The sequence below is a fragment of the Hyposmocoma kahamanoa genome, unplaced genomic scaffold (genome assembly GCF_003589595.1).
Source record: "Hyposmocoma kahamanoa isolate Upper Pololo Valley unplaced genomic scaffold, ASM358959v1 79416, whole genome shotgun sequence".
Lineage (NCBI taxonomy): Eukaryota > Metazoa > Arthropoda > Insecta > Lepidoptera > Cosmopterigidae > Hyposmocoma > Hyposmocoma kahamanoa.
The window spans coordinates 1-18,516 of record NW_020654020.1 but is presented as its reverse complement, the minus strand read 5'-3'; the positions used below and the strand labels follow the sequence as shown (position 1 = coordinate 18,516).

The following is an 18,516-nucleotide window of genomic DNA, read 5'->3' as shown; positions in this document are numbered from 1 at the left end:
CGCGGCGAACAGCGTGGCCGCGCCCAGCACGCGGTGGTCCAGCTGCACCGTGCTGGGGTTCTCCGTGAAGTTGCGCAGCGCCGGCGACAGCGCCAGCACGTCCGCGGGCACCCAGCGCTCGCCCATCTTGGGGAACGAGTTGTACACCAGCCCCGCGTCCAGGCCGGCCACGAACGCGCCTGCGGACGGACGGAGCTGCACCTGCTGCCGGGCGCCGCGGCACCGCCGGCCTCGCCGCCGGGACGCTTACCGGACACGGCGGTGACGAACGCCAGGGCCTTGACGCCGTGCGCCAGGGCGGTGACGCCCTTCAGCCCCTCGACCCTCCGGTACGTGGCCGCGCCGGGGAAGGGGCGGAGCACCCTCAGCGCTCCGCCCAGCAGACCCGCGTACAGGATGAAGGCGAGCGACAGATGTGCGGCGAGCCGGTACTGCGACACGCGCGGCACGTCCGAGGGCCCTTGGAAGCGGTCCTCGAGACCCGACTTCACCATGTACCAGCCCATGAGACCCTGCAATACCACATTTGAAACACCGTGTCTATAGTTACCCGTACGGTTGCGAGTAGCATTAAACCTTCCGCTGCCACAATATCAGGCATCTTCAATTCTTAACAAAAACCGAAGAAGTTGTATTTAACTAAATATGTTTAATCAGCTGCATGCGAATTTTTACAGTAACGACTTAATAATAAACAATTTGGTTTCACTCGGGAACATTCCACTACGAAGAGGACGTTAAACTAATGAAACGTACGATGGAAAGACGCGTACTACAGATATATTTTGTGATCTTTACCACGCAATTTTAGTCAGGAAACTTGGCCATTGTGGTGCTTATGACCTCGATCTTTTACAAATGTATTCGAGTCACAGGGTCAAGAGAGTACGTAGTCATCAGGGGCTGCAGCTAGTATAGGGTGTCCCTCAAGGTTCAATTCTAGGTCCACCCGTTATTTAATTAATATTAATAACGCACCCAGACTCGTGGAAAGTGTTGGACTTGAGATGGTATTGTTGCGGATAATACTTTATAATTTATTACAAAGTGAAATAATCGCTAACCAACAACTAATAACCTACTCATAGCGAGGAATAAATAAAATTTGTAAAATCTCCATTAGAATTAATTAGATAAATAGACATTATATTAAATGAGAAGGCTCAGTTTTACATTGTTAAATATAACAACCCTAGATCGAAATTGCAATGGTCCCACAAATAAATAAGTTTAAAGAAACTGACATTCTTACATTGGCGTCACAGAACATTTAGGTCGACTAAAATAAACTTTCTGTTCTTGATTTGACATTTCCATAGTCACAAATTCATTTAACGGGAAACAATGTATTCAACTTTCATAATCAAGATTTCTGTTGATATAAAAAAGTTATTTTAGTACAAAATCTTTGCACAGAAATTTAGGGAAATTTGCCCTTCTTTTGAGCAAAGGTGTTAATATGTTATTGGTTTACTTATGATATTTCATTTTAGATTATTTCCTTACCTATTCTGAATTTTAAATTAAGACATTGCAACTTGTATATTAACCATGTATTGCTAAACCATATCACGCAACGTCACCGGTCTCGCTTCGCATCGAGATACTGCGGTCCCAAGCACCATTGCTAAGCAAACATATATCAATACAATTATATATTTAGAGCTATATTTTAATCGCCAAATGAAAATTTCGCCATTGTGTGGACTTGTTACGTCCGACATAACAAATGGGGCCGGTCACGGCCACGCACATAGACGACACACTACAAGCTGCCTGCACCTGCGCGGCGACCAGCGCGCAGTAGACGCCGACGCGCACTTTGAGGCCCCGGTCCAGGCGGCCGCGCGCCCAGAAGTAGGCGGCCGGCAGGAACACGCAGGCGCCGATCGCGCGGCCCCACGTCCGGTGCGCGAACTCCATCCACCAGATCCACTTGAACTCCGACAGCGTCATGTTCATGTTCTTGCTGGAACGTTCACGCGACCCGTTACGGCCGGAGACGGCGCAGCGGGAAGTCGCTCGTTCATGAATAACAGCAAAGATGAGCAAAAACTAAATAAAACCTTCGAAAATGAACAGGGAAGCGTCGAGTAATAACACTACGTAATTATTTTCTAATGACTGCACGAATGATTAAATAGTTCCAACCGTTAAGTCAACATTTCCCATCTGCACGATCTCTAATCTACAGTACATACTACTTATACTCAGGGTACTGCTGGTACTTGGCGAACTCGCGCTGCCACTGCTCCTCGCTGGTGGGCAGCGCCTCGCCCAGCAGCCGCCACGTCACCATCGACAGACCGGACTCCGTCAGGCGCGTCACGCCACCTAGGCACGCAACTTATTATTAATAACCTTCAAACATTACCTACCAAGATGATTATTACATTTTTATAATGCATCTACATCGGCTCATCTGTGTCAAGTAACATATTTGTTAGTCTTTGTAACAACACAAAATTGAGAAGCGTAGTGACTTCTCTAATTTGTGTTAAGGCAGAAGATGGAGGTGGTCAAAATGAAACTAGTATTCAGATAAAATACTTTATTTGTAAATCTCTGGCACTAGAATAAATTATCACAGTCACCTAGACATAAATAAGGCCCATATTAATATAACCAACTCAAGATTTTATTTCAACTATTATAACACCTCAACCCTTAGGCTACAGTTCAAGATAGTTCTAAGTTTTGATGCAGGATCTTTGTCACTTGACCTTGTTTCTTGAAATTGTTTTATTGTTAAATATAGAAAACATCTTTTTAAGATGTAAGAATATAAAGAAATGTACCCAAAAAAATGTTCAAAATACAGGTACACATTTACTTAGTTTAGGCATCGCAAATACACATTAGGTTCTAATATTAAAATTATAGCTTTACTATAAAGATTGTACGCCATCCAAGATATAGCATCTTTCTTTTTTTTCTTATAACATATTAATTCAGGAGAGATTGTTATACATTTCGAGACCTGAGCAACATCTTAGCCAGTACACACTTAATAAAGGACTCAAAGGTAATTTATTAATATGGGCCTAAATATCATAGTCATCTAACCTTTAGAAATAAAATATTTCACTAGTTTTTACATTTAACTTATATTCAAGAAAATTATTAATCCATCTTTCTCAAACAATAACTCCTGGAGTGAATTTACAAATATGTCCATGTCCTTCATATCATTAATTAAATTAATACATGCCTCGAAATCACTTACTTAACCTTGTCAAATGAACCGTAAAAAACACATTATTACTATTTTTCCTTTTGCAAGGCAGCATAAAAAGTAAAGATATAGGAACTACTTGCTACCATTAGTTGTGTTGATGACTATCCTGACAATGTAATAGATGCTGTAGAGCAGCACGAGGTACCCTGCAACCATACCTAGCACTACAGCTGTGAAGACCATGCCACTGCAGCCTAGCAACCAGTACCCGACAGCCTTGGGCGTCTGTGCCTTTGTTTTGGGTGTATTCGAGCAAAGCCGCATCACTATGCCATTTGATTTTAGTACGTCTTGTAGCTGGAAATTATAACATGAGTGTTTATTCCATTCAAACTATTTTATAAGTTTTCTTTACAATTGGTAACCTTCTAAAATCAATGGACACAACATAAATCTACCACTACTATGTAAAGTATCATATGTCGAAATTGCCAAGTTTACAGGGGAGGATTTGAACTCACTAAAAGAGTGATCATCATAGATCTTCTAACCGATATCTAGGATTTTATAATACTCTATGTGAGTAAAGAGCTTTGCCAAATAAAACTTAGAAATGCTACAGTCACGTGTTATGCTCATTTCAGTGAATTCTCGAACTTTAAAATGCTCCCCTGTAAACTTGGCAATTTCGACATAATATATATCATATTATGATACTTTACATAGGAGGGGTCAAAATATCTACTTATAATACATAATCATAGCCAATACTATGCCTGCCTACCTAGGTATTGAATTGTTTATAATTAGTTAAACACCTACCAGAATTTTTGGAGGTAAATATTTACACATTCATGATTACCTTTTGAGAAATAATATAGAAAAAAACATCAACTTAACAAACTGGGGACTATAATTTGGCATATATGCTATCATTATGGTACTTACTCTAAGTCCTTTAAAGTTATTCAGTCCATATTTACTATAGTTTTGTGACGGGGTGACTAACTGACGAACCACTGTGTTTGTGAGGCCACTTTTCGTGGTAACTAGTAGCCTGTTGGGCGCAGTCCTCAACGCCAAGGGTGCGCAGCGGCACGCCTGTGCTACGCTCCACATTGTGGACTCTGCACAGATGTAACAGGTTAGACAGTTGGAAACATGGCCTATGCTAACTTCCTAAGCAGCCTATGTGGCTGACTTACAAAGGTCCAGTGCATGATGTTTCATTCTAGTAATGTCCACACTCTTTTGTCATTTGAGAATGTCGGAGCATGGATGTGGAATCTTTTACATACTGGCTGGTGTGACATTGAGAGTTATTCTTTTTCAAATTTAAATTTACTTTTCTCACCTCGTAGAACTCTCTTCATGTCAAGTTGTGTTTTATTCACGTTATATATAATTTAATAAAAACCTTTATTAAAATCAGTTTTCTAATTTATTGATAGAACCGGAGGAGCTCTATCATTTTTTATAAATTGTAAATATCAATTTGCATTATAAGTAGTAAAAATGAATAATCAGAGATATATTTCATACCTATTAATGATATAAATGTAAAAGTATGGTCCTAAATTCACAAAACAATGCTAGCAAGGAATTTTGTTTTATTTATTGAATATAATATGTTTAGTATACGGTAAAACTACTATAGGAACTTACAACACAAATCAATTCAATTTTAGGTTATCAGAATAAGCGAATTTGATATTGAGGTTGCCAGTCGGAAGGAAGGGAAGCACCCGGACCTGAAACTGAAACCAGTAAACCAGTCGTCACAATCAGTGAGTGAAACCTGAAGAAAGAAAATGATAATTTATGATAATAGTAGGCTTGGGTAAAAAATATCGATATATTTATCACTAGGAAATAATCGATAATATTATATTGGACGTCCATTCATTTGAAATATATACCGGCGCGTTAAAATAGTTGATTTGAGTGTTGCCATTGCAATCCTGACTTGAGCATTGAATAGAGTTCTAGAATACGACCCTTAGGGTACTCGTACTTATTGAACGCAGCAATAGAATTCCCTCCATTATGTTTGACAGCTCATGTCTATATGTGCTCTCTGCGTTTGTTAACTGAATATACCTAATACACGTGTTTCCATCTATTTTATTACCAAGCCAAAACCCTTCCAATTGCGCACTGGTTATGGGCCCAGTGCTCTAGACCTGCAGAAATGGAAGTACCAACTGTTCATGTCGGAATCAAGTTGGAAGGGGTCGAAAACTGGAGTGTATGGAGGTTCCAGGTTAGAGTGATTTTGAATGGCTTGGGTTTGTGGGAAATCGTGGAAGGAACAAATCAAATACCTGTTCAAGGGGATGAAGCAATACAGAAATGGAAAATGTGCGATGCAAAAGCGCAGTCAGTCATCGTATCAAGGTTATCCGAGCGGGTCATGAAGCTGGTTATGAACTGTAATACTGCGTTGGAGATCTGGAGTAAACTACTGAGTGTGTATGAGCTCAGGTCGTCATGTAGCTTGCATTATCTACAGCAAAAATTTTTCGCGTATACCTATGAATCAGAAAACATTAGTGAGCATATAACTGCTTTGCAAGATTTGGCTAGTAAACTCTCAGAGAGGGGACAGAAAGTCGAAGAAAGTGCCCTCATGACAAAAATCTTAATGACACTGCCAGAAGGCTTTCAACATTTTCGAAGTGCATGGGATTCTGTAGAAGAAAGTAAGCAAAATATAAATGACTTAACGGCGAGGCTTCTAATGGAGGAAGAAAGACTAAAAGAAGGAGAGGTTAATAACAATAGTACAGCACTGGCAGCAAGGTCAGGGAAGATAAAATGTTTCAGATGTGGAAAAATTGGTCACAAAGCAAATCGATGCTACAAAAACAGTGTTACTGGTCAGCATGAAAAATTTGGAAGGGAACGTGATCAAGACAGAACCGTCAGTATGATATGTCACTATTGCAAGAAACAAGGACACGCAATTCGTGACTGTAAATTCAGGATTCAAAAGGATAATTATGGTAAAAATGCATTTATAATGTCAGCTTCTGCTATGTTTAATGCCAAGAGTACAAGTGACTGGATAATGGACAGCGGAGCTACGGAGCACATGACGGGTGATAAGAGTGTTTTTGTGAAATATTTTGAGCTGAAGGAGCCAAAACGAATTGTAATTGGAGATGGAACTGTAATTGAGGCCGAAGGTTGTGGACAAATAAGATGTGAAGCATTTAATGGTGATAAATGGATAGACACAACCCTAAATAATGTACTATATGTGCCAAATATCAAAGTAAATCTCTTCTCAGTGTCACAAGTAATAAACAGAGACTACTGCTTAATGTCAACAGGCAGTGACTTTAAAATTTTCAACAACAGTGGTAGTGTTGTGGCCATGGCAACAGCGAGAAACAACATGTATTGTATGGTGTTTAGAAATATATCAAGAGCATATGTTGGTAAGTCTAGAATGACACTAGTAGAGTGGCACTGCAGGCTGGCTCACCAGAATTTTGATTATGTGAGAAAAATTTTAAATAAACAGAATATTGATTTTGAAGATACCGGAAATGTTGTCTGTACCAGTTGCCTGGAGGGTAAACAACACAAATTGCCCTTTGGCAGAAGTGAAAGAAAAACAACTAAGCCGGGTGAGATAATTCATGCAGATCTTTGTGGTCCAATGGAAGAAAGATCCTTAGGAGGAGCCAGATATTATCTTTTATTAAAGGATGATTATTCACACTATAGAACTGTATATTTTTTGAAAGAAAAGACAGAGGTATATATGAAAATGAAACATTTCTTAGTATTCTCTAAGAAAGAGATGGGTGAGGATATAAAGATACTAAGAACTGACCAAGGAACAGAATTCTTAAAATTGAGACACCTCTTGGAAGAAAATGGAATAAGACATGAAACAACGGTAAGCTATACTCCAGAACAGAATGGAAAGATTGAAAGAGAAATGAGAACGATTACTGAGGCAGCTCGTACCATGTTGCAAGCTAAGTCTTTGCCAAAACCGTTTTGGGCTGAGGCTGTCAATACAGCTGTCTTCACTATTAATCGGACAGGAAAAAGTTCTGTACCTAGTAAAACTCCATATGAATTGTGGATGGGACAAGAATATGATGCAACACAAATAAAAGAATTTGGTACTGAAGTGTATGTGCATGTTCCAAAGCAACTTAGAAGGAAATGGGATCCGAAAGGAGAAAAAGGGTTATTCATGGGATATGGAGAGACCACAAAAGGTTATAGAATTTATATGACAAATAAAAGAGATGTTGTGATTAAAAGAGATGTGATATTTACTGGACGAGACCATAGTAAACAGGACATACAATTTGAAGAAAAAGGGACAGATGAATCTGGAAATAAAGATGAAGTGAATAATATATTAGGAAATGAAGGAGCACCAATAACTATATCAGGAAATAAAAAGTTTAATCAAGTAGTGGAAGAAAACAATGAAAATGAAGAAATTGTACAAGATGGTAATGGGGAGAATATAGAAGATGAGATACTTAACAAAGACATGGAAGAAAGATTTGAGGATGCTGTTGTTGATGAAGAAACTGAATCTATAGAAGAATATAATGAGGAAGAGGCAATTGTTGAAATAGAGAGAGAAAAGAGAATTTTGCGTCAGCCATTTTGGGCAAAGGATTATGACCTTGGTTTGACTATGAATGTGGATTCAGAACCAACAAACTTTATGGAGGCTATAGAAAGTTCAGAATCAGAAAGATGGAAGGAAGCCATACAAACAGAGTTCGAAGCACTTAACAAGAACAACACCTGGACAAAAACTAAATTGCCTCCTGGCAAGAAAGCAATAAGTAGTAAACTAGTATTCAAAAAGAAAATAGATAAAACAGGAAATGTAAAGTTTAAATGTAGACTAGTGGCTCGAGGCTTTGAACAAGAAACAGATTGTGATTGGAATGATCTTTATGCACCAGTGGCTAATTTACCTACACTTAAATGTTTTATAGCAGTGGCAAACAAATTGAACTTACCTTTATATCAAATGGATGTGTGTAGTGCGTTTCTTAATGGTGACATAAAGGAGGACGTTTACATGAAATTACCAAAATACTTTCCTGTTGATGATCCAAATGTTGTGTGCAAACTGAATAAATCCATTTACGGTTTGAAGAAATCCCCTAAATACTGGAATGAAAAATTCGATAGTGTTGTTAAAAGCAATGGATTTATTCAGTCAGATAATGATTTGTGTCTTTACTCAAAGTGTGACGCTGGCAGTAAATTGTATTTGTTACTGTATGTTGATGACATCCTGTTGTTTGGTACTGAAGAGACAGACGTTGAGCATATAAAACATGTATTAACTAACAACTTTGAGATGAAGGATTTAGGCCTTGTATCAGAATACCTTGGTATAAATATACAACAAAATTTGAACAAAGGAAGGACTGTAATTAATCAAACTACATATCTAAAGAATGTGTTAAATAAATTTGGAATGACTAATTGTAAACCAGCTGGTACACCACTTGATAAGAATTTTGATTTTGAATTGTTGAATAGAGAAAAATCTGAAAGTGCAGAAATAGAGTCTAAATGCAGGAGACTAGTAGGAAGTCTTATGTATGCAGTTTCAGGAACAAGGCCTGATCTATGTGCTAGTGTATGTTTACTGAGCAGGTACCAACACTGTGCTTCCGCACTATTATATAAAATGTTATTGAATGTCTTAAGATATGTTAAAGGTACTATTGATTATTGTTTAGTATATAAGTGTGATGTTGCCACTGATTATATAGAGGGTTTTGTCGATGCAGACTGGGGAGGTGATTTGATGGATCGAAAATCCACTTCAGGTTATTGTTTTAGAGTTTTTGGTTGCCCTATCTTGTGGGGCTCAAAGAAACAACAATCTGTGGCAATATCATCCACAGAATCGGAATATATGGCATTAAGCTTGGCTGTTACTGAGGCTTGTTGGTTGAGAAAGTTAATTTCAGACTTTAACATACAAATAAAATTAGACGCTGTAACTTTATATGAAGACAATCAGTCAGCCATGCAGATTGCTTTGTATCCTGAGAATAATAGGAAGTTAAAACATATTAATATCAGACATCATTTTATTAAAGAAAAAATTGAAATGGGTATAATTAGGTTAAAGTATGTGAGCACTAGTGAACAACTGGGAGACTTGTTTACCAAACCATTGGGGAAGCAGCAGTTCACTAAATTTAGAGACACATTATTATTTAAAGTGCAGTAAGTGCTATGTATTTGAGTTATCGTTAATTTTTGGGCTATAAAGATGTTTGATTATAAGAAAGTTTCACTGTTAAGTAGACAAGTGTTCTATATATATAATTTCTTTTTGTATTAAGCTGTGTGCTGTTCTTTTGATAAGGATTGGGATAGTAGAGGTTATTCTATTGGGGAGGGGTATTGAACGCTGCAATAGAATTCCCTCCATTATGTTTGACAGCTCATGTCTATATGTGCTCTCTGCGTTTGTTAACTGAATATACCTAATACACGTGTTTCCATCTATTTTATTACCAAGCCAAAACCCTTCCAATTGCGCACTGTACTCAAGTCCCTGCCATTAGGGTCGTATTTCCAGTGCTTGAAATCATACTCATATCCTGACTTGAGCATTGAGTAGAGTTCTGGAATACGACCCTTATATTCGCTAAATCAACGATTGTAGTTATTATTTAGAGCGGGTAACACCGAAAGGAGTTGTAAGTATCAGTTTTTCGGCGGGCAAAAAGTTTGACAGATCGCCGGTTTTGAGAGTGCACTTACAAACCCATTGCTTCTAAATGTAACTATTTTGTCGTTATTATTCACCGCGGGGCTTAACGAATTTATAACGAAGAACGTGTAGACCAATTATCAAATAATTCCTGACACAATTATATAATTATATAATATATTTTAGTGTCCAAGTGCAGTGTTGCCAACTAGACTAGCGCCAATGTCGCTAAAAAGTGGTTAGTTGTCGCTAAAACTATATTTCCACTTCATACGAAAATTTTACTCTTATGGTGCTCATAATAAAGTTCGTTTAATTGGCAAGAACTTTATGGTCATGTCACAGATAAAAGACCAGCAGCTTGATTTTGATTGCCTCTCCCGATCGGAAACTATATCTTTTTCGAGTCGAGGCGCATAATTGCTATTCACAACTGGCCGATCAGAAACTTTTGACATTTCTAATCGGTACTATTGATTTATTATGATTTAACTCACAAATTAGAAAGATGTAGTAGGAGTCAGGTTCGTCTTTTCGCTCAGAAACCCATCTGATTTCGAGACTACCCGATCGGCACAAATTAGAAAGATATAGTAAGAATCAGGTTCATGTTTTCGCTTAGAAACCCATCTGATTTCGAGACTACCCGATCGGTAGGGCTAGCACGACAGGGCGCAACTTGCGCGAGATCGACATAAAGCGTGAGATCTCGGTGCGAGAATATTAGTATCTCGCGCTTTATGTCGCTCTCGCGCGAATCGCGAGAAATTATATATAATAGTATTTGGTATGGTCTTCTGATTTGTGGTTTTGGTCTGAAATTAACTTATGTGAAATATTTTTAGGTAACTACTGGCTAAGGTAAAATATCAAATATTTTTCTCGATTAGACATATATCGATACATATTTGACTTGCCCATCCCTAGAAAAAAATTTTGACTTTTTTGATGTTGACATTGCCTTTTTTTATTATTTTGGCTTAGATAATGACATCGACTTTTCTCCGCCATGTATTTATTACATTTACATTTATTAATTAATTAAAAGAGTAAAGGTAAAATATGTATATTAATGCTGAACTCACAAACACAATTTAGAAACAGAGAATGCAACTAAACTTGATTTAATTACGCACATTTAATTAATTTATGTTTTAATATAATAATAATAATAATTTATTTATTGTTCTTTCCACCTTAACAATACAAATTACAGGGTATTTATCGTAAAGAACATCATACAGTGAAAATTGTGAGGTGGAAGACTGGTGCCTAAACTAGGTTGGACCTGTACTATAATTTTTACGATTTTTGAACATTTTACGATTGTATAACTACTTACGACCCACGAAACTATTATAAAGGTCGATAACTTATTTCGGTGGCTATGGACACTCCTGTGCAGCCTTGCGGGCAGCAGGCCGCTAAAAGGCATTAATTATCCTGCATCAAAAGAACAATTTGAATGAAGCTCAATGAATTGCTTGCATTAGTGTCGTAGTACACTTGGTACTGGGTCCGCATGTTGTAATCAAATTATCGATATGTAGAAACTCTGTATCTAGAAACCTGGTTTTGGTTTAGTTCAACTTTTTTTTTATTATTGCGGTGCCAATGTGTAAACATAAATTGTTTATAGGTATTTAAAAGCTAATAATTTTGATTACTTAAATGATTGCTCCCAACACTTGCAATAGTTTATTTAAATTTTCAGTTTAAGTAAAAACGATATATTAATGGAAAAAAAGGAAATATAGATAGAAGAGGTACAATGTCGATAATTTTACAATGCACGTAAGTTCGTGGAGTATCAAATGAAGACTTTATGAGATTGGAGATTTTCTTTCCCTTATCTACATGATTCCTATCTCCCTACTTGCTTATTGTATGTCACCTTCATCATGTAAATCAGCAAATGTAAATCACAGGTGTGATTTACATTTGCAGTTTTTGTATTGATTTTTTTAGTTTTCCGCCGGATCCTTTTTAAAGGAGAAATGGGCTGATAGTAAAAGCTGGGTACCTACTAAATGTAGCACCATTTGCTATAGGCATTTCATGACAACCGAAAAATTCATTAAGAAATAAATCATTTGGTTTATCAGGTAATATATGACATGAAACTCAGAGTCGCATTCACAAATTATAGACCACATCTAATTGTAAAAACATTTCTGAAGCATTGTCAGTTATTTTTCGTCAAGTTTTTATGAAACAAATGATTCGCTTCTTCGCCTTCGTAAATAAGTATCTTCATTTTCTACACAAGCTCATCGATGCTTTAGGGCTAGTCATCTTCAGTCAGTTCAGAAAGAGGTAATTGTTGAACAAATATATCGTATTTCAGGGAGAATGAAGATTTTTATGATGACTGTGTTTTAATATTTCATCCCTTCCAATGATCTGATTGACTTGAAATCTAGTAGGTTAATCAAAGTACGATGACAGTATAATAAATCATTAATACTGTGATTGTAGCATGTAGCTACGTATACGCACTCGCCTGCGTGCGTAGCTAATATCAATTAATATTTGCGTGTAGTAAATGCGTATTTGGTAACAAATGTGTGCGTGTAAAAGTCAGCTACGCTAGTTCTCGAAGATATTGCTTTAAATGCTGTTTCCATATACTCCGTGGTTAGTCCTAATTATAGCAAGTTTATAGCAATGCCTAGTTCAATATTCCACTAATTATGAAACATAATGTCGATATCAATTAAATGTCACATCCCTATCTGTAGATTTTTGCTTTTGTTCCAAGAAGTTTGTAAATGTTCATAGGATTCTACTATTTGGATCTAATAAGGTTTTATTATAAAACCTTATTAGATCCAAATAAGTTAAAATTTTTGTTACCAAAAGTTTTTTATTATTGTCTATTTTGATTTTAATAATTTATAACCAATCAAAATTATGTTGTCTTAGTACTAATGTTAGATTACGTTTTCGAATATGTGCGTGTGGCGACATCGGTTTTGATACAAAAGTTGCTTTATGCCATTTCCATTCTTTTCTTTCTTCCGTGGCCACAAAATTCACAGCCTCTTGAACACGAATTTACATAAAGGGGGAATTCATTATCCTGCATTACAGTCCGCCTTGCCATCCGCATCATTCGCATGCAGGATTATAAAAGTAGTCGCAGGGTGCAATCCATCCCGCAATCCTGCAATGCGTCCTGGGAGACTCCATACGTGGGCCATTTGCAGGATAGTGTGTGAGCAGTCTCCTGCCTGCGCGGCAGACTGCCACGTTGTAGTGAGTGGGCCGTTTTAGATAGGTATACCCAAGGTGTGGGTAAATCGGAGTGCCATTAACCAAGGGTTTACTTTGTGCATTACATTTGAAATAAATAACAACCTGTTACAAGAAATCTTATATTTCGTTACTTCATAAATTTCGTCGTTTCAACAAAGAACTTCAAAATAAACACGGGACACGAAATAGACATTTAAACAAACTCAAAGCTACGGTACTTGAAATTATTTATCCCTCCATTTCTTTATAATCGTTTGACAGCGCTTTAATGTTGTGAAGTGCATGTTTAAATTCACCTTCTTCTAATCCTTCGCCGACATAATGGTGGACGAAAGCTCTCTTGGAATATAACAGCGAGAACTTCTTACAAAGACGTTCCCAAGCTATTCTTATAGCTGATGTGTTTGAAACCATTACGCACGCTCTTTGCAAGGCCGCTAAATCTCCTCCAGGGACCGTAACTGGTGGTTGTTCATTTATACCAATCTAATAATTGTATTAAAAACGATGAAAATGAAAAGATAAGTAAGATATTATAAACCGTATTAAGAGGGAAAGTTCTAACAAGTTTGATTTCTAAAATGAAACTAACCGGTGAGTTTCATTTTGTTAGTGTTAAACAATTATTGTTGTTTCAAGTGATATTGATGCTAAGCTGGAATAAGAACCACTTAAGTGTGAACATTTTTTATTTGGGTTCGTACAGTATTATAGCTGTATTAGCGCCATTGTGACAGGGTCAAAACCAAGCTTGTTAGCTATTACATGATAGGACCAAATAGGAAAATGTGATTGAAAGATTACCTTGAACCCAGTTGGAGACCAAGACACGAATTTTATGCCTCTCATACTTTTAATTTGGTCGATTGAAGAGTTAATGTCATTAGGGCTCACATCTCCTCTAAACAGCACACAACATGACATATAATGTCCACCTCTGGGATCACATTTAACCATCTGGTTGGATGGTTCGAAGCAAGAAACCATTAGTTGACTGGTCGATAATGTTTGATGATACGCTTTTGCGGCAGAAACAAATGGTGCAAATGTAATCAATGGAAAGTGGATCCTTGGAAAAGGTACCAGATTAGTTCGAAAATCTACCAAATCCATATTTAGGGAACCGGGAAATCTCATGGATGCTGTCATACAAGCGATTACCTAAAATAAAATATGATTTAAAACATTGTAACATTTAACGAACATAATGCCTCATCATCTTTTACACACATTTAATGTTGTTTGTACTAACTTGTGCAACAAGTCTATTCAAGTTGGTATAAGTAGGTCTTGGTACATCTAAGTCTCTGGCCAAAATATCATAGAGTGCTTCGTTGTCAAAAATAAAAGCAACGTCTGTTATATCCATACACGCATGGGAAGTGAATACTGCGTTATATGGTTCCACAATGATCGGCGATATTTTTGGAGCGGGATAAACGGCATATTCTATTTTGGATAGCTTTCCGTAATCTTTTTTCAAACCTTCGAGCACGAGCGGTGTGAACCCTGAACCAGTACCTCCACCGAATGATCGGACAATAATAAACCCTTGTAACTGGGAACAGTCTTCGCTCACTATACGAACTCTATTGAGAGCTACGTCTATCATTTCTCGACCCACGCCAAAATATCCGCGAGCAAAATTACTTGCAGCGTCTTCTTTACCCGTTAATAAAGAATGTGGATGAAACAGGTCTCGATATGCACCAGTTCTTATTTCGTCTGTTGAGATATAATTATTATTATGTAATTAAGCACTAATGAGGTAAAACTAAGATAGCATTGTCATTCCATTACCTATAGGTGTCGGTTCTAAATCAACTATTACGCATCTTGGTACATATTTCCCTGCTCCAGTTTCGTTAAAGAATGTACCGCAACCTGCGTCATTGTTTTGAAAAGCCGATATACCATCGGGTCTGATTCCATGCTCCAGACAATAAAGCTCCCAACATGCATTCGCTACTTGAACTCCAGCTTGACCAATATGAATGTGAATAATTTCTTTCACAGTCATTCTCACATGATAGTTAGCACTGATAATTTTGATTAAAACTTGAATTAAAAAATCTTGTGTTTACATTTTATCGTTAATTATATTGTTGATGTTTTCTAGTCCATGTTTACTATCGGATATTTTTGTGTCCACTTTGATCGGACTGATTATTGTGAACACTTTTGACATTAATTGACAGTTACCGTGTATACAACGATATCTATGTAGTCTTTGCATAAATAATAATAATTATTATTGATTTTTAGGGTTCCGATGTTACGAATTGTATGTGTATTACGAAATGTATATTACGAATCCTAATTGTATGTACACATAAACATGATGAAACGATTAAGATACAGTCAATGATGGAATCAAACTATTACATGGAAAAAATCTGAAAATAACGATATGAGGAGACGCTCACAAAAATTTGTTTTGTTTTTAAGACAACTATAGGTCCACTATCCTACGATAGATCTTCCACAATGCGAACTACAACATTATCGTATTATAAAATATAGTATATAGAACTTATATGCTGTATTGTATTATTATTTGCGGTCAAAAGTGGTTTAAGACATCACTCGTATGTAGGTGCTTCTTAGTTACTTTCAATGGAAAATATAACTGAATCTGAAATGAAAACAGTTGTGAACATTTTTAACATTTGAAAGTGTTCACTACTTTAGGAGGAGGATGAAAGCTCAAAAGAAGTCAAACCCTTTTTCGAGCGTAATGTTCATCAATCTATTCAATAAGTATGTGCAGCACTTTAACATAGACAGTACAGTACCCTCCAAGTAAATACCTAGAATAATGTGTTTAAGGCCCATGTTGTCGCTTTTCGATGTGAAACTGATTATGAACAACTGAAATGAAGAAGGATATTATTAGCGGGACTGTATGGGAAATGATTGGAATATATCATTATTTATAAATCTTACATCCTATGTAGGTATTATAATATAAGATATTAAACCAAGTTGAAACAGAATGTGATTTAGCCGAATTACTTAATGGGTATACATACATACGGTACCTTAATAAGGGTGTAGGGCCGACGCGCATATCGGTGGTTTTTTTAATATCTATTACGTTAATTTCAAACTGCAAACAATTTCTTTTTCTTTAAACTTTTTGGTTTGCGTGGCACAACCATTTGCCTCTTACGACTATAGTCTTTTTTTTTCCATCGTATAAGATTTGCCTACCTAAATAAAAGGGTGATTTTTTTTTAATTTATAAAGACTTTGGTAAAGCCATCAGGATAAAGAGGATAGGCAATTTGTGGCGGCGTGCTTGGATTGACTCGGGATTCCTTAAAACGGGCCGATACGGATATTGAAGTTCGAGATTCGTATAATTTCGCGTTTTAATCAACGATTAAGGCACAATAGCACTATCCTATTCCACTTTAAACTAGATTTCGCTAAATAATTGAAAGTCAAAATAAAAACGACACTTTTCCCTCCAAAATACCCAGAGCGAATACACATGGAGAAAACTTATTAAAAAAGAAATTGTCAATGTGACAGTGAGTGAGTTGACATCACGTTGCCATTTGACAATTGACTTGGAAAAGTAAACAAGTTACTTAGGTTTTCGATTATTTGCGTATGTAATCTTATAAAAAAATATTACAGGACATTGGCAAAATCGCCATTTTTTTTGTATAATTTTTATAATAATACTAAACTACCGTACATAGTTATTTTTACTTGACATTGGCAAAATCATTGATTATTTCGATGGGGCCATAACATTTAAAAGAAGAAGAATTGTATTTTTATTTCGATGAGATATTAGCAGTGCTTTCACGCCCGACATCTGGAACCATATTTTCATTTATAAAGAACATTAAAAATGAATTTCGCGGGTAAAGTTGTGATAGTAACCGGTGCGAGTTCCGGTATCGGGGCTGCAACTGCGGTTTTCTTATCGAGACTCGGGGCGAAGCTGTCCCTCACCGGTAGAAACGTCGAGAACTTACTGAAGGTCAGTCAGAATTGTGATAAAGCTGCTGCTACTTTTGTTGTCCCCGCAGATTTAACCAAAGAAAGTGACATTGAAAGCATCGTAAAGCAAACTGTAAATCACTACGGGCAGCTGGATGTGCTTGTGAACAATGCGGGTATTATCGAGACCGGCACCATCGAGAACACGTCTCTAGCGCAATACGACAAACTTATGAATACAAATGTGCGTTCTATTTATTATCTGACGATGCTTGCAGTGCCGCACCTGCTCAAGACTAAAGGGAACATAGTAAACGTGTCCAGCGTGAATGGAATACGTTCCTTCCCTGGAGTTCTGGCTTATAATGTGTCTAAGGCGGCTGTTGATCAGTTCACTCGATGTGTAGCTCTGGAACTAGCACCGAAAGGCGTGAGAGTAAATTGCGTGAATCCGGGTGTTATTCTCACAGAGCTGCAGAAACGCGGTGGTTTGAGTGATGAGCAATATGCTGCGTTCCTGGAGAGGAGTAGGGAGACGCATGCTTTGGGCAGGCCAGGGAAGCCTGAAGAAGTGGCAGCTGCTATAGCATTCCTCGCTAGTGACCTGGCCACCAATATCACCGGTGTGAGTCTGCCTGTGGATGGAGGTCGCCATGCCATGTGCCCCCGATGAAACTTTCACCGCAATTGCATTCAGTGCCAATATCAACACGAGTGCCTTATTTTGTTTGTTTCCTAGTTTATAAGCATAATTTGTAGCTTTTGAAGCTTTTATTTTTCTAAACTGAATTGGCATTTATGTTTTGTTACCTATACTTAAATAAGTTTACATTTTTGATCCTGTGAAATTTATATTTTATGAATTATAACTACGAAATACAAAAACCAAAGTAATTTTCTGTGTTTTATTTAAATAAGTTATAGTAATCAATACCTTAGCTACACTAATATTAATTATCACATTTACAAACTGAACCTAGTCTAATATCTATGTTTTACCTATGTATCTATTATACACCTAACCTTCATATAAATTTAAATACAGTCTTAAAGTACCAGATTATTGTTTTAGGTCCTAAAAACAGAACTCTAAGAACATACATGTAGCTAAGAACCTATAATGTGCATTCATTCTTGTAGAATTTCCATTGTAAATTTAATAACCGTGTTTGTTAATTTGATATACTGCATTTTGTATGGGAGTTAGCATTTAAGTGCAGCTTACAACATCTTGGTAAGTGCTGGTAAAATCTAAACATTTGTTTTGTTTATTACTACCTTAGTCCTTGCAATTCTAAGCTAACAGGTCAAAATACAATAGCTACATTATGTAACTTTGTTCTTGTTGCTTATATTTATATAAGAAATATCTAATCAGAACTAAGACCTT

General features: G+C 37.0%; 3 protein-coding genes across 3 annotated transcripts; 1 reads left to right on the top strand and 2 right to left on the bottom strand.

Moving 5' to 3' along the window:
- Nucleotides 1-6: 6 nt before the first annotated feature.
- On the bottom strand, nt 7-4,746 carry LOC113233717 (cytochrome c oxidase assembly protein COX15 homolog; the record flags this gene model as incomplete). The annotated part of the gene is made up of 7 exons (XM_026468895.1): nt 4,721-4,746; nt 4,127-4,305; nt 3,397-3,535; nt 2,202-2,334; nt 1,783-1,969; nt 251-512; nt 7-179 (listed from the first exon to the last, which is right to left on the bottom strand). Coding segments are annotated over exons 2-7 (1,065 nt in total), but the record flags the coding sequence as incomplete, so codon positions are not given.
- An 8,540-nt stretch (nt 4,747-13,286) lies between these two features.
- Nucleotides 13,287-15,351, bottom strand: LOC113233716 (tubulin alpha chain, testis-specific-like). Its single transcript, XM_026468894.1, has 4 exons — nt 14,970-15,351; nt 14,422-14,894; nt 13,974-14,330; nt 13,287-13,655 (listed from the first exon to the last, which is right to left on the bottom strand). Exons 1-4 carry the CDS (start codon nt 15,187-15,189, stop codon nt 13,398-13,400), a joined length of 1,308 nt encoding a protein of 435 aa, XP_026324679.1. The 5' UTR covers nt 15,190-15,351; the 3' UTR covers nt 13,287-13,397.
- A 1,633-nt stretch (nt 15,352-16,984) lies between these two features.
- LOC113233714 (3-oxoacyl-[acyl-carrier-protein] reductase FabG-like) lies at nt 16,985-18,014 on the top strand. Its single transcript, XM_026468893.1, has one exon. It carries the CDS (start codon nt 17,035-17,037, stop codon nt 17,797-17,799), a length of 765 nt encoding a protein of 254 aa, XP_026324678.1. The 5' UTR covers nt 16,985-17,034; the 3' UTR covers nt 17,800-18,014.
- The last annotated feature ends 502 nt before the right edge of the window (nt 18,015-18,516 follow it).

What these genes read in the sequence shown, in the direction of transcription:
- LOC113233716 (XM_026468894.1), bottom strand. Translation starts at nt 15,189, where the DNA reads ATGACTGTGAAAGAAATTATTCACATTCATATTGGTCAAGCTGGAGTT. An exon ending in TTTAGAACCGACACCTATAG is followed by an intron (nt 14,895 to 14,969) that starts GTAATGGAATGA and finishes ATATCTCAACAG; the next exon opens with ACGAAATAAGAACTGGTGCA. An exon ending in GGTCTCCAACTGGGTTCAAG is followed by an intron (nt 13,656 to 13,973) that starts GTAATCTTTCAA and finishes TACAATTATTAG; the next exon opens with ATTGGTATAAATGAACAACC.
- LOC113233714 (XM_026468893.1), top strand. Translation starts at nt 17,035, where the DNA reads ATGAATTTCGCGGGTAAAGTTGTGATAGTAACCGGTGCGAGTTCCGGT.